The sequence below is a fragment of the Homarus americanus genome, unplaced genomic scaffold (assembly GCF_018991925.1).
Source record: "Homarus americanus isolate GMGI-L3 unplaced genomic scaffold, GMGI_Hamer_2.0 scaffold47967, whole genome shotgun sequence".
Taxonomy (NCBI): Eukaryota; Metazoa; Arthropoda; class Malacostraca; order Decapoda; family Nephropidae; genus Homarus; species Homarus americanus.
In genome coordinates this window covers 1462690-1478302 of record NW_024731965.1, presented here as the reverse complement: position 1 = coordinate 1478302, position 15613 = coordinate 1462690, and the positions used below count along the sequence as shown (strand labels likewise).

At 36.7% G+C, this 15613-nt stretch overlaps 1 protein-coding gene across 9 annotated transcripts in view; it reads right to left on the bottom strand.

The window, feature by feature from the left end:
- LOC121868112 (restin homolog) overlaps positions 1–15613 on the bottom strand; it is a 273799-nt gene that overhangs the window by 71335 nt on the left and 186851 nt on the right. For all 9 annotated transcript variants that reach the window (XM_042368383.1, XM_042368384.1, XM_042368387.1 and 6 more), the window contains 2 exons: positions 12238–12355; positions 6910–7622 (listed from right to left, as the gene is read on the bottom strand). In XM_042368383.1, coding sequence (XP_042224317.1) covers positions 6910–7622; positions 12238–12355 — 831 coding nt within the window. The remainder of the gene's footprint in view (positions 1–6909; positions 7623–12237; positions 12356–15613) is intronic.

Sequence of the window (15613 nt, the reverse complement as noted above, 5' to 3'; positions counted from 1 at the left end):
ATATATATATATATATATATATATATATATATATATATATATATAAATGTTGTTTGTCCTCAGCATGTCGTTGTGGCTAAAAGGAAAAATATAAAAGTGCTGCACATGTGGCATATCAGGCATCGCTGCGTGGTTTACCTAGTGACCGGTCATTCCCCTCGAAAGTGCACACTACCTGTACTCTCACTAAAACTGGATTTAGTCGCCTTGTTTAGGCTAAGTACAGGATGGAGGAGAAGGGGGGGAGGGAGAGGAACATCATCAAGTGCTTCAACATCTAACAACAAGTAAACAAATTCATTTATTTTTGTAAAACAACAACAAAATATACAGTATACAGGGTATGTAAATAAAAATAATAATATTTGTATGCATTACTTTTCACCAATAATTTACAATTATTATTTCATATGAATTTTGAAAATAATAAGCATTTTAAACACATTACAATATTTAAATTTATGTAAAAAATATAGAAACTTTGAGCAAGGCATATTCACAGTTGGGAGCTTGAGAGGCAGCATGCACTACAATTTGTTAAACTCGCACTTATGTACCGTACAGTATATACTACGTGTGTAGTTCGAGTTTTTAAGACCAAATTTTTAGGCAAAAAATTGGGGGTCGACCTCTACATGGGTAATAGTTTTGTTAGGTTGAATCTGTGCATGATGGGAAGGGCTAGGAGCAACTTTTAGTGTTAGACATGAAAAATATTTACCAGTTACTGCCAGTAAACAATGGGAACATAAAATATGTACCAATTAGTAATAAAAAGCTGTGCAGTGCCTTCAGCAGATGAAGCTCACCAACTTACAACAGGCTAAATTACCTTACAACGTGCTTTCAGTAGCCTATGTTGAAGTTCTTAGCACAGGCTAACTTATCATATCATACACGGTATCACAGTACCCATTGATCTACAAAAAATACCGGAAATAAAAACCTTTTCGATATTTCACACTTAATATAATACCCAGTAATCCACCTCAACCTCATATTGTTTACGATGATCCACGACGCACCACCAAAGCACAGACGGTACGTGTTTTTTTAATCGTTTTCAGTTAAAAAACTGTTACATCACAAGTATATTTTACCTTAACTGTGCCTGAATTAATATATTCTCGGAAATAAATAGTAGTTTTGCTGAAACGTGATGTATTTCAATGTAAAATAGGATAAAATACATGACGAAAACAAAAGACTTTACCTAAGCTTCCGATGTTTTTGAGATGTTATTCGTTTTTTTAATAGTTTTCGGTTAAAATACTGTTATATTACAATGATATTCTATTCATACTGTGCTTGATATAATACATTCACGGAAATGTAATATTTTTGCTGAAATGACATACGTATTACAGTGGAAAGTGGGATAAAATCGTGACGAAAACAATCGACTTTCGCTTCCTTTTGTTGTTCAAAAGATGTTACCGTAATCGCTTTTCGAATAGTTTTCAGTTAAAAAAACTGTTGTATTACAATAATATTCCCTCCTAATTGACTTGCATAAATACTCGAATGGAAATATACAATATTTTTGCTGAAACTACCCGCATTTCAGTGTAAAGTGTCGTAATAATAAATGGTAAACAATTTGCCTTCGGCGCCCGGTGTTTCAGGCACAGCGACCCTCAGTTTATTGGACGTAGAGTGTTTTTAGTGAAGGTTTTCAGAAACGAGTTTTATATGCCATAAAATATGGTGCTTTATTACCCTAATTTGTTGTTCTAATAACCTCAAAAACTTGGGTCGACCTATAAACGAAGCATATCATAAATTAATGATTTCTTGGTAAAAAATCAGGGTCGACCTATAAACGAGGTAGAATTATAGACCAGTATATACGGTATACAGATTTAATTATTTTATTATGATTACCTATACAAATTATTTGTAAATAATGTATTAACAATGTTAATGCTCAAACCCGACCTTTTTATCTCCAATAGTAAGCTTACTATGACTCAATATGTGCAATTATCTCTTGCACTCTGAGGGTAAAACATTAATAATCTGTACTTGGCCTGGGTACACTCATCACAACACACAATTTATACCACTACTGTACTGTATTGCACTAGTGAAATATTATTTTTTTCACAACTTTTCTTGTATAATTATTTTTTTTTTGCTAAATATGTACGCTTTATAATGGAACAAAGTTCATATTGCAATCACATGAAATAACGAAGGTATAAAGTGATGTATAAACATGTTTATTAAGCGTCAACAAATATTTTGTGTTCTACTCGCCCTTACGTATAGATATAATTATTTTATTGTGATTACTCACATAAAACTGTTTGTAGATACAGTGATCCCTCGGTTAACGAGCACCTCGGTTAATGAGATTTCGGTTAACGATTTACCTTCCATAAGATTCTTAACTTCGGTTAACGAGCAATCCCTCGATTAACAAGTTTTTTACGAGCCGACTTCAACATGTTTTCGCTTGCATTTGGCGGTCCACCAGCTGTAGTATTAGTCCGCCAATACATTAATCGGTTTTAGGGCTTAAATTCCTTATTATTTTAGTAAATATCAAGAAGTTTATACTATTCAATAATTTTAAAAGTTTAATATTAACTTTTTTAGTCATTTTAACAATTATTGAACATAATTGAAGGTAAAGAAACTAGTTTCTGGCATGCCATCCAGCCTGTTAACACACCAGACAGGCGTTAGTCTCTCTCTGTTTTTAGTGGAGGTAACATCTTGCTTGAGACTCTCCTCAACTGAATGCTTTTTTTCTGTGTTTCCAAGCAAATTATTGGTCATTTTGAAATTTATTTTACATATTGACAATATATAATGCAGTGCAGTGTTGATTTAAAGAAAATAATCTTGAATTACACCAAGAGAACTAAAATTTTATGGGTGAAATGGTGCCATGGGGTGACTTCTCTTCCACCCCAATGCCTTCTCTTCTCCCTTCTTCTCCACCCCCATTCTAATTCCCATCATCATCATCATCATCATCATCATCCAGGAGCCTTCTACATACACACCTCAAAGTAAGTGTCCTTTTCTACCTTTTTTGTTGAATTAAGGCAATTTTCGGTGAGCTGGAACCAATTACCCAAAAACCCATTGAAACAATGGTTTCGGTTAACGAGTTTTTCGGTTAACGAGCAACCTGCTGGAACGGATTGTGCTCGTTAACCGAGGGACCACTGTAATTTATTTACAATACTAATGCAACAAACCTCACCTTTTTATCTCCAATAGCCAGACCCCGAGCGTCTCACTGGAGAGCACCTCCATAAACCCAAGAGTGTTAAAATGTTAGCCATCATTTATGGGTTAAACAGAAGAGGAAGTATTACCGTGGCATTTAGAAATGTTTGCATAACACACCTAACACACAAAGTAGAGAGAAGAGAAGAGAAGAGAGAGAGATAATTTTTCCAACAAAGATACCATAGAAGGAGACATATTTTACATTAGCTTTTTTTTAATTTGATGGTGAGAACTTTTATTTGCAAAGGTCATATGCTGCATCTTCTATCTTCTAAAACAGGGGTGGATCGGGGGTCTGGACTACCCCCTCCCCCAGTCTTGATAATTCATGAAATACAAATTTGCATATTCATGGCAAGAATTCCCACCAACCGCTAAACTCAAAAGAGCTCTGCCCCCCCCCCCCCAAAAAAAATCGTCGTATAAACTGGGTACTGTAGTAATGAAATTTGCGATTTCCCCAATATGTAATCGTCAGTCATGTTTGCTGTTGTAATGGACATGCGCATTTGACCCCATCCCTGCTTTATATGGCCATGCCTGTCAAACGTGCAACAGAGAGGTCAGGGGTGCTGGAGGGGTTCGTGGAGGGCAAGGGGGGGGGGGCAACTAGTGCAGCCACTGTCTATGTCATTTTATGTTCTTGAGGCCTGTTCTTAGATATTTTATAATGAAATATGCTATGCGACATTTGGGCAACTATGTCAGCATACTAGTAGACAATTCTTCCTCAGTACAAATGCAGATGTCAGTGTTTGTATGCTACAGCCACTCTTGCTGTCTCTACTCTATTTTGGCTTTATTTGATCTTTAACCTTTATAAAAAGTTCCAAAAATATTTGAGAGATGTCTAGGAAGAGTGATGTAAGTCTTTTGAGGGTTGAGAAGGATTATAAAATGCAACAAACCTAAAAGAAGGCAACTCCAACACCATGCCACCCACCACTGCTGCTGCCTCCCACTCTCCTCCCTCCAGGTGTGTTACTCATTATTGGCATATAAAATGCTAGATATGACTCATATTCACTTGTAAAATAAACTAGTAGCCTTTCCAGCATATAACAACACCATTGCTTCATTAGTTTCGAACTTGTAGGGAAAAAAATGGTTTTCTCCAAACTTAATTTTTTTCAACTTCTGGGCACTAATACTCATAAAAAAAAAAAAAAAAATATGGACCAAATTTCAATGTCTAAAGTCCAATGGGGGTTGCTTTAAAATAATTATTGTATAAATGAACGTTCATGAATGAATACAAATTTACCAAGAGTGTTTTCCCCCTTGGTAACATGAAAAGATAGACTAAAATTACTAGTTAAAAACTTAGCTCTAGTCGGTTACTTTATACTTGTACAGTTCAAAGAAAAATGTATTATGATGAGAAGCGAGTGGAAAATCAACTGGAAGACGAGCTCAAAATGTGAAACTTTAAGGTTATAAATTTATCATGACCAAGCTATTTGCCTCATATGAGCTGAAATATTAAGTGAGGCATTACCAATAAAGTTTTTGATAAAGATCCACAAAAAAAATGTGTAACTGCTTAAGTGAGTTTTCAACTCCAATTTTATGTCATTTCCTTAACTCCCTTTAGAGATTGGCACAAAATAAACATGGCAGAAAACACCTTTATTTGTCTGCTATTCTTGAATGTTTAATGAAGATTCACAGAGCCAAATTCAACCCTTGAAGTAGATATGGGTTTCACCTAGACTGAAAGCTGAGTAGAACCACCCAACCACCCAGAGTTACAGTGAGGCTATATCTGAAGTGGTGATCCTGATGATGTTATTTTATAGCCAATGTCAAACAAACAAATGAGTGGACCAAAGCTTATGTGTCTCATATGTGTCCTAAGAAATACCCCTTATGCCCAACAGTTCCTTCACATATCCCAAAATGAAGGTACAACAACATTTAATTTTTTCTACTAAAGGAACATCATATGATGATTTTACCTTATTTTTGTGTAAAAGTATCGAATCAATGTTAATGACACACCTAAGAAACGTATTTCTCTAATTAACTTATCAACATAAAAATAATTCAGTTTTCAAAAATTAGAAAAACAATTTTTCAAAAGGTATGGATTTTTTCTAATACTGTACAGTATTCTGTATTATAATAAAAAGTGCTTATCACATGTTTACTAACTCTCCACATAAAGCTATGAAAATGATGCTCATTGAAGGTTTGACAATTCCAAACACCGATGGTAGCAAGAGAACTGCCAATCAATGACATGATGTCAGTGGACTAACAAGTAATTTAGGCATAGGATAAAAAAGAAACTGGATTACAGTGGCACACCTACAAACTATGATTGTGACACCTTCTCTCAACTCAGCTTGAAGTACAATTCACATTTGATGTGACTGTAATTCAACAGAAAATAGTAGTCATATGAATAAGTCAGTGATACACCCACAAAGCTAATGGAAAAAGCAAGAAAAAAATCCCTACAAAGATACCATAAAAGGAGACTTATTTTACATTAGCGAGTGAGAAATTTTTCATTGCATAACTCATATACTGCATCTTTTAAAACAGGAGCAGATCCAGGGGGGAGGGGGTCCTTGGGGGTCTGGACCAACTCCCTTTTCATCAGAAAATTCCAATAATTATGCTTAAATGCAGTACTGTGTTGAACTCAGGCATTTTTTTACAGTAACAAGTAATTACTTCTGAACTCAGAATATCTCCAAATATCAAGTGCACATGGCCTCAAAATGCCAATGATATTGGTCAGATTTTAAAAAAATTCCAGGGGTATAAAGTCCCTCCCCCCCCAGCTGGGTGGGGTTGCCGTGCTCGCCATGTTCCCCCACCCACAACTTCTTGGATCCCCTCTTTTGATATTCCTGGATCTGCCCCTGTAAAGGTACAAAGACCTGAAATGCACAACACAAAGTAGTTCACAACAGTAGTGATTATTTACACCATCTGGTAAGAACTATGATGTATTTAATGCTTAAATCATAACTAGAAATTATTATTGAATTCATTGGAGAAAAAGTTGAAGGGCACAAACAACATACTCAACACCATATTGAACTCACATTTCTGTTATTCTGTGGTTTAGTGCTCACATTGCAAGCACTTTGTCATGGGTTTGATTCTGGACCAGAATGGAGGATTGAGTTCCCTCCATGTACACTTAACCCTTCTGCACTCACCCATAAAATAAGTATGTGTACACTATCAAGTAAGACTGCCAATGATGGACTCACAACCTGCTATGTGGGTAAGGTAACCCTTTAGTAATTAATCATGAAGAATCAGGAATCAGCATCCAAATGCCTACCCCGCATCATTGCAAGAGGAGGCTTGTATACCTTGGGCAAATATATACCTGTACTGTACTGTATACCTTAAAAAAATTAAATAAATAAAATCTTATATATATATATATATATATAAATATATATATATATATATATAAATATATATATATATATATATATATATATATATATATATATATATATATATATATATATATATATATATATATATATATATATATATATATATATATATATATATATATATATATATACTAGTAAGTATATTATTGTAGGCAAGAAATTCCTGTAGAAACCAAAATAAATTTGTTTCTAGTGAAGTACCATTCTCCATATAGAACTACGATATGTTACATACCTGAGTTTAAGCTCCTCCATATTCTGGGCGAGAACTATATTCTTTGATTCTAAGTCTCTCTTCTCTTCCTCCACTAATCTTAATTTCTTAACTTCTTCCTTCAGCTTTACCTTTTCCTCATCTATCTTCATTTTCTCTTGCTCTAATTTCTTCACTGTGTCCTTAACTGTATTATAATCACTCTTAAGATCTTTCACTCTGTTGGCTGCCTCTGTTTCAAGTCTCTGTATATCGATCAGGAGCTTGTTCTTTTCTTCAACAGAACTCTTCAGGCTCGAGCTTAATCGTATATTGTCCTCCTCCAATTGTTTTTTAAGTGTTAGTTCCTCCTGCTTAACTTTTATATCAGAGAGGAGGTTTCCTTTTTCTTCTTTAATTTTCTCCAGTTCTGATGTTAATGTGGAGTTATTTTCCTGAATCTGTGTCATTTTTGTTAGCTCAGTCTCCAGTCTTTGAACATCTCCACCCAGTCTAGACCTCTCCTCTTCCGACTTCCTCAGACTACGTAATTCTTCTTCCATTTTGCTCTTCACCTGGATCAACTGGTCTTTCTCTGCTCTAAAGTTTTCAATATTTTTTTCATGCTCTTCCTTAAGCTTATTTTTTTCTTGCAATAAATTGAAATGTTCAGTTTCAAGCATCTTCAGTTTTTTTAATTCTACATCTAATATGTCTTTTTCTTTGACTAGATTTGCTCTTTCACCCTCAATGCCCTGCAAAGAGTAAATTAATTAATGTCTGGAAGTGATAGCATGCTACTGAAACAAATGATAAAAGAGGAATCAAATATATTAAAAATCTGTCCAAGCATGATTGTAGATTACACATTATCAAAATAAAACAGACAAATACATTGAAAACATCCAAATTCAAATTAATTGAGGTGGTAAGGGATGTAGAATTAAATGGTTTACAAATTAGCACACAGTACAGTTCTGTAGTTATAACAGAGGCTGTGTGACACATCCTGAGCCTCACATAGCTAATATTTCTTACAACCTCTCCCCATATTATTCTTGGTCTACACCTGGCTTTCCTTCCCTCTACATTTAGGCTCTTGCACCTCTTGAGCCAATTGGTCTCATACTGTACATTCTCGGCACATGCTCAAACCATCTTAGCCTGCAGAACTTTGCCACTTTTAATACCCAGTTGCCCTCTTACCTCTGAATATGGCCTCATGTCTTTCAGTGTCACATTACACACCAACCGTATCATTCTCATTTTAGCTCATTCAAGTCTACTTATGTCATCATCTTTAACTGCCATTCAACATCATACTTCTCACACCAGCCACATGCATTCTTCCTTTCACTGAGAGGGAAGGTCCTCTTGCTGTCAATAAAGGCAACAACTTCCTAAACCTCTTCCAGCCACTTCTAACTCTTGTATCCACACTGGCACTGACCATGTCACCCAAGTAACAGAACTCATCAATACAGTCCAGGAATATAACCCCAATGTTGAATTTCTTCAGCCTTGCTGTGGCACATGGTTACCTGCATATATAGTACACCTAAAGTCAGCAACATCCCACAGTCTGCAATCTACTCCACTGTACCTCTTGTATTCCCACCTTCCACACACATGGCACATTTTTGGGATGCTGCCAATGCCTTTTTTTTTTTTGACAGCACACTGCCATTTTCTATTTTCTGCCACGACTCCTTCACCCACACCACTAATCAATACTTTTGTTTTCACCACATATGCTCTCAAGCCTTTTGCCTGCAGTCCAACCTTCCATTTCTTACATTTATCCACTGTGATATTGACTCCAGTACCATGATATATAGAAGGGGCTCCAGACAAACTCTTACCTAAAATTCTTCACTTTTCTCACCATTTACTCTCACAGAGGTTTATAAGCCTTCCTATATGCCATGCCACTCAAACAAGGTGCTCCTCAATTCCAAGCTTTCTCATTCCACACTTTACAACTTCACCTGGTGCCCTGTCAAATGCCCTTCTCTAAATTTACAAATAAGAAACGCAATTTTCTTTCCTTCCCTAAACATTTTTCTAGCAGCTGCCTAGGCATACCGTATATGGCGGCGTATAAGTTGACCTTTGAAGCCAAATTTTTAGTGTCCAAAGTTAGAGAGTCGACTTATACGATGGGTATAAAATGATTACCTCTAAAATCATGACCGTAAGTGAGAGTATTTCGTATTACAACCTTCATATACGGTAATTGCTTCAGGCATAAATCTGAACTACAATTTGTTCATGTTCACTCTCTCCTTCCCTTATCAATTTCTAAATCACTCCTGGAACTTTCATAACCTGATCAAGCAGCTTCAGGTCCCTGTACAGGGCCTGGGGGCAAGGTTTCCCAAGGTTATGAAAGATTGCGTCAAATACAGCTGCATCCTCACATGGTTGGTTCATGGGTGGGAGGCCCAACCGCTTGGGTAATGCTGGATTTTTCTGCTCGTGGTCTATTTATAATTAATGTGCAAATAAAAATATTTCTTTAAATGTACATACAGCACTAAAAAAGTAAAATAATACAGTCATAAATCAATGTACTTCCGAGCTGAGCTAACGAGGCAAAGGGTTAGGTGCTGGCGTCGGGTGGTTAGGTGATGGAGTCAGATGGTGAGTTGACATATCAAGACACTTACACAGCACACAAATTAATAGCTCTAATAAACCATTGTCTTATAACAATTTTTTTTAAATATATATATTTTTTTAATTAACTGATACATGACAACTGATCAGTGAATAAACCAGGGCATATGGAGACGCACTATACACTAGTGACGTCATGAAGCTTAGCAGCTGCAACCACAACTGCTGAGCAACCTCATAAATTATCACAACCTATACTCAAATGTACTAAGTTAATTACTAAAATTTTATGTCTAGTGCAAACTATGGGATGTTGTACTCAAATTAATTACTATCTTTCAAGAATCCCAGCAATGAAAGTTATATTCTGCTAACTCAAGTCGGTGACATTTTATAAGTGAAAAACTTAAACTCCCTGACTTTTATAATCCTTGAGTATTTAAGTATGTGTTAATCTACCCTCCTGGCTGTCAACACCCCCCCCCCCTCCTCCTCCAAGCCAGCAAGGGAGGCAGATGGCAGTGATAACAATTAATGGGTTAAATTTTGTTTAAGGCTTAAAGTTCTCTCTTATAAAATGTCACAGACCTGACTTAACAGAATATAACTTGCATTGTTGGAATCCTTACAAGTTAATGATAATTTGAGTATAAATATCTCATAGTTTGCAGAAGAGATAAAAATTGTAGTCCTTTAGTGTAGTACATTAGAGTACAAAATGAGTACGTACAGTAATATGCTGCTCAACATTATGGTTTTTCACAGGGAAAAGTCTGTATAACTAACCCCAGTGTTCAGGATATTATGGTATCAAATGTTACAGTATTTCAAATAAATTCTTTGTCTAGTTCTGTACATAGAGACTTGTGGATAGAAACTGTAATAATTTGAGCTTATTAATACCAGTACTGTACTCTTCACATACAGTAAAATACTTATTTTTACCGTATTATTCGGCTTGTCATTTAAGAATATCGTTTTGGAAAGGTCTCAAGAGTGAATTTATTCAGGATTATTATGGTATCAAATTTACCTCTCGAACACAAATACTGCAGAAGTTTATAAGAAATGCTTTGAGATGGGGACAGGAGAAGGGTCCATTGGAATGTGACCGTACAGCCCCCTCAAAGGGTCGGCTCACTGATTTTTTTTCACCCAATACTGTACTGCCTCATTCATGATAGAATATTGTTTTTGTCTTTTCATGAATTAGTAAGGATACATTACTGTAATAATCTGTGATTATTAATACCAGTACTCTTCATATACAATACAGTACAGTACAGTGGGGTATGCTATAACGAACGGATCCTACTACGAATATTCCTATAACGAACGGTTTTACCTATAAAATTGAGAATGCTATAACGAACGCAACTCCTACAACGAACGCGGATGAATACGGGACTATTTCGTCTGGCGCATGAATATTGTTGTACCACGACCCAAAACAAGAGCGTCAGGTGCCATCTTTGTCTCATTGTGTAGCCAGTGCACCACTGTTATTGTTGAAATTTCGTCTTTTGATGTGGAAATACGAGTTATTTGTATAAATGTTTTGTTATACAAGTGTACAATTGTAACAATGAATCGTCCAAAGCGAGTGAGAAAGCTCATAACTCTTGAAACTAAGAAAGAAATCATAAAGAAACATGAGAATGGAACAAGCATTGCGAAACTTAGTGATGAGTATGGGATGGCTAAATCGACTATATGTACGATTTTGAAGAATAAAGAGGAGTTGAAAACTGTGCAAGTGGCTAAGGGAATCTCTAGACTTAGCAAAGCAAGGTGTAATGTGATTGAGGAGACGGAAAATTTACTCTTAGTGTGGATAAAGGAGAAAGAAATGGCAGGTGATAGCATTAGTGAAGCTATAACTTGTGAGAAGGCCAGACAATTGTTTGAGGATCTTAAAAGCCAAGACTCCCAGGGGAAGTGATAGTGATGTGCCATACCTTTTTGCTTTCTCACTCCATATTTTAAAATGTTATGTAATGTAATGTTGAAGGGATACAACTTTGCTCATTTATACTTATCACAATTTCCCTAAAAATACTTTAGGTTTTGTGTTTAATAAGACATCTAAAGAGAGCTCAGGTTCTCAACTGGCTCAGCCATGTTAATATTGTTATTATTATCCACTCTGTATCTGTGTTTTTTCTGGCTAAATAAACTGTTTCAAGTCAATCCAATTCAATCTTCAGGTTATGAGACCCACTAATCACCCACCCAAGAAAGAGAAACTTGACATTCCATCAGAAGATCAGTTACATGAGACCCACTAATCCCCCACAGCTCCATGGGAGTGGAAAATACCAGTCCTTGATGTAACACACAGCTTCATTCACGTCCATATCCTATAGATTTTTAATTTTTAAATATATTTATTTAACCAAGCTTTTAGATAAACTATTCTGGATTATTATAGTAAAGAAATGTATTTACAGACTCCGGTAGTTTGGACTCGAGGAAAACATCCCCAGCACCCAGAAACGTTCTGGGGAAGTGGGCTAGTGTCCATTTGTGCAAGATGTCTAGTTTAGACACTCGGAAACTTTTCCCAGTAACAGGAAAAGATTCCTGTAATAAGGAATTTTTCCGGGCTTGAGAAAATCGTCTGGTTACCCGGAAATCTCTCATCCCCAGATGTGCTCTGCAGCAATTGTTCCGGCTAAAGGGGATATCACTATCACAAAAAATATTAATATATATATATATATATATATATATTAGCATAAATCTCCTCACCTTTAACCTTGAAATCTCCTCTTCTAATTTTGTTTTCTCAGTCTGCAGGGTATTCTTCTCTTCCTCTGACACAGCTAAACTTTCCTGCAGACAACCCAAGCGTGTCAGCTCGCCCTCACTGAGAGAAGAAATTATATTTAAATCTTTGATAAAACCTGCTTGTACATCCACAGTAATAGCATGTCTCTAAATACCATTTTTTTTATCAGTACAGCATCACATTAGCTATAACAAGACATAAAATCAAAGAAAATTTTATTCATATAAATTTGTCGTTCACTACTGAATATACAGTACAATCTAAATGCCAAAATACTATTATAACTGAATAAAGGCATTCACAAGTCACAACCCACAAGCACAGTGCTAACGTCAGAGATCAAGAGGCAGTGACAAGGCAGTGACAAAGTGTTAGGCAGGGATTGATTACTTTGTCAACTTAAACCTCACCACATAAAATTTTCTTGCTTGGTTAACATACCACACTGGACACTTGCATACAAATTAGTAGTTAGTAGATGTAACTTGCTTGCAAATCCCTTAAAAGTTATCAAAACTGAATGACCTCATCAGGATCCTGGCAAATATGGTAGGTCCGTACTGAAAGACTTAAGACCCTCAAAATGCTACTATCAAGTGGGGAAAAATCTTTGGACCAGTCCAAGGAGACTACAATATAGAGAATGACTTGATCACAGAAGATGATGAACTGCAAAAATTCATTCTGCCTTCCAATAATAATGAGGTACAATCTGTACAGGTAGACACTGATTTACAAAGCATCAGTTTATGAAAATTCTAAGTTATGAAGAAAAAAATATTCAAACACTGACTTATAAATAAAAATAACAAAGTTATGAAATTCCTGCTCATTATTTTCATGATTTTTTTTCCTAATAACAATGAAAATATACTAAAAGATTGTTTTGTTTTGTTTTACTTACTTATGCAAAGTTATTTTTCCATCATGAAACAGTTGAAAGAAAAAATATATTTAATGAAAGCACTTTACTGTCAGGACACATGAAGAAACACAACAACAGAACAGGTAACTCGCATTTTACGCGCATTTGATTTAAGCGTTTTCGGAATAAAACGATTGTTCAATTAATACCAAAAGCTAATTTACGCGCACCTATTTTTTAAATAACTCGGTCAAGACAGTTTAAATTTGTCGCACGTATTTGCCTGGTCGCCTGGCAGTGGAGTCGCATGTGATGCCTGGTGAGGTGCTTGTAAGTTATTACTATAAAGTCGCAGTCATATCAACATCAATGAATTTAATATTATTAATACTAATAATAATAATTATTATAATAATGTATTATAATAAAGATTATTACTACTAAAGATGAAGATAATGACGATAATGAAGTATTCTGTACAACAACTGTGACAACGTCCAGCAAGCTTCCCGTGTATCGCTTTCTCAGGTCACACCAGCGCTACTTTTTTCTGTGCTCTCATTTGCATTGTGTGTTTATCACGTACCTTTTTAGTGTTAAACGCTGTTTCCCCCATTGAGCATGTCTGGAAAATGTTCATCTGCCTCCTCTGGGGCGCCTAAAGCTAAAAAGGCACGAAAAACAATCGCAATGGACGTGAAATTAAATGCGATCACCCGCCTTCAGAGAGGAGAGCGTGTGTCGGAGGTTGGCCGCGTGTTTGGTTTAAGTGAGAGCACTGTTCGTACCCTGTGTGGTATATGATGGTTCCCCTAACCTGTACCATTTACATGTATTCTTATGGGAAAATTGTTTAATTTAAGCGTTTTTGAATTAAGCGGTGGTTTTCAAGAACGTAACCCCAGCGTAAAACGAGAGGTAGGTGTACCATGCAGTTATGGTGGTTATGACTTGTTTTTTAAGTGATTGACCAGAAAAATGATCTTTTGTGGTCTGTATGTACAGCACAGTACAAGTATTGTACACAATTTTATAGTTTGCTTGCATGCTCCTATAATTTCATATAATTCATTAACTATTATAAACAGTATTACTTGGGTAATATATTTATCATAAATGTTGGCATAGCGTTTCACACTGTTCACTTTATTTCCAATCTTGTCCAGTATATCAAAAGTACAAAATTATTAATGTACTGTTCTGTATGTACATCACTTACTGGATACGTATTATGTCTTTCACTGAAACATTTTCAAGGACACATCCCTCCCTTAACCAGGAGGATGCCTGTAATTGACATAAGAAACTTAAGAATACAGGGCATCCTTGCTTAATGTCGGGGTTACGTTCATGAAAATGCGACATTATGCGAAACAACGTTAAGCGGATCAATTTTCCCCATAAGGAATAGATAAAATACTGGAGTTATGTTCCCCAGCCTCCCTTTGCCCCTTGGAAAAAGTTACATATCCAGAAAATCATTGCCATTTCTGTAGAAAATAGTATATAGAACTGCAGTACTAAGTTTGTATTGATACTCACCGATGGCGGAGGAGGTAGAGCGAGTGTGTGGTGGGTAGTGGAATGAAGGAGGGGGTGGCAGGAGCGAAGGAGGAGGGTGGCAGGAGCGAAGTAGGATGGGGGGAGCTGAGGAGGATGGGGGAGCTGAGGAGGATGGGAGCTGAGGAGGATGGGGGAGCTGAGGAGGAGGGGGGGAGCTGAGGAGGAGGGAGCTGAGGAGGAGGGCTGAGGAGGAGGAGGAGGGCGGTGAGTCACTGAGACTGCAGCTGCCGCCTCCTCCTTCCTGCGCTGACTGTGGTTCCTCCGCCACTGCTTGCTCCTCCTCCATTGTTGGCGGGAATATCTCGGAAGCAACCGTAGCTGAACTGGCTGCTTCACCAGTCATCTTTATGTTGTGGAAGTCATACCGATGCTTAAATCATTTAAACCAGCCTTGACTGGCTGTAAAGGTCTCTTCCTTTGATCCTTCACCCTTTATTTCATTAATGTCGTCAAAACAAGGATCTGACCATATGCTGGATTACCATAAGGCTCACAGGGGCATTGCGTTGATTCTGATCCTCCATCCACATTGCCAGCATCTTTTCCACCTTCTCTATCACAGTGCTTCTAGTTAATCTAGCACGATTCGTCTTAGTAGCACTCAGAGAAGAACCACTTCCAGCACTAACCTTAATCTTGTCAGCGTTGGTCAGGATAGTACGCACCGTTGTGGAGGTTAGGCCAAGCACAGCGGCTATGTCCACAGAATGTTCCTCTTTTTCAAACCGGGTTAATACATCCATTTTCGTAACAAGGGTGATGGTCTTATGTTGCCACTTCACTACACTAGCATCAGCAGCACTTGATGGGTGCTTGAAAGCCATTTTGAAAGGTTAGAGAACAATTTTAAAGCAAAAGCACTTAAGCACACACAAATGATGTGAAGCCGTAACAGAGACTGGCTTGGC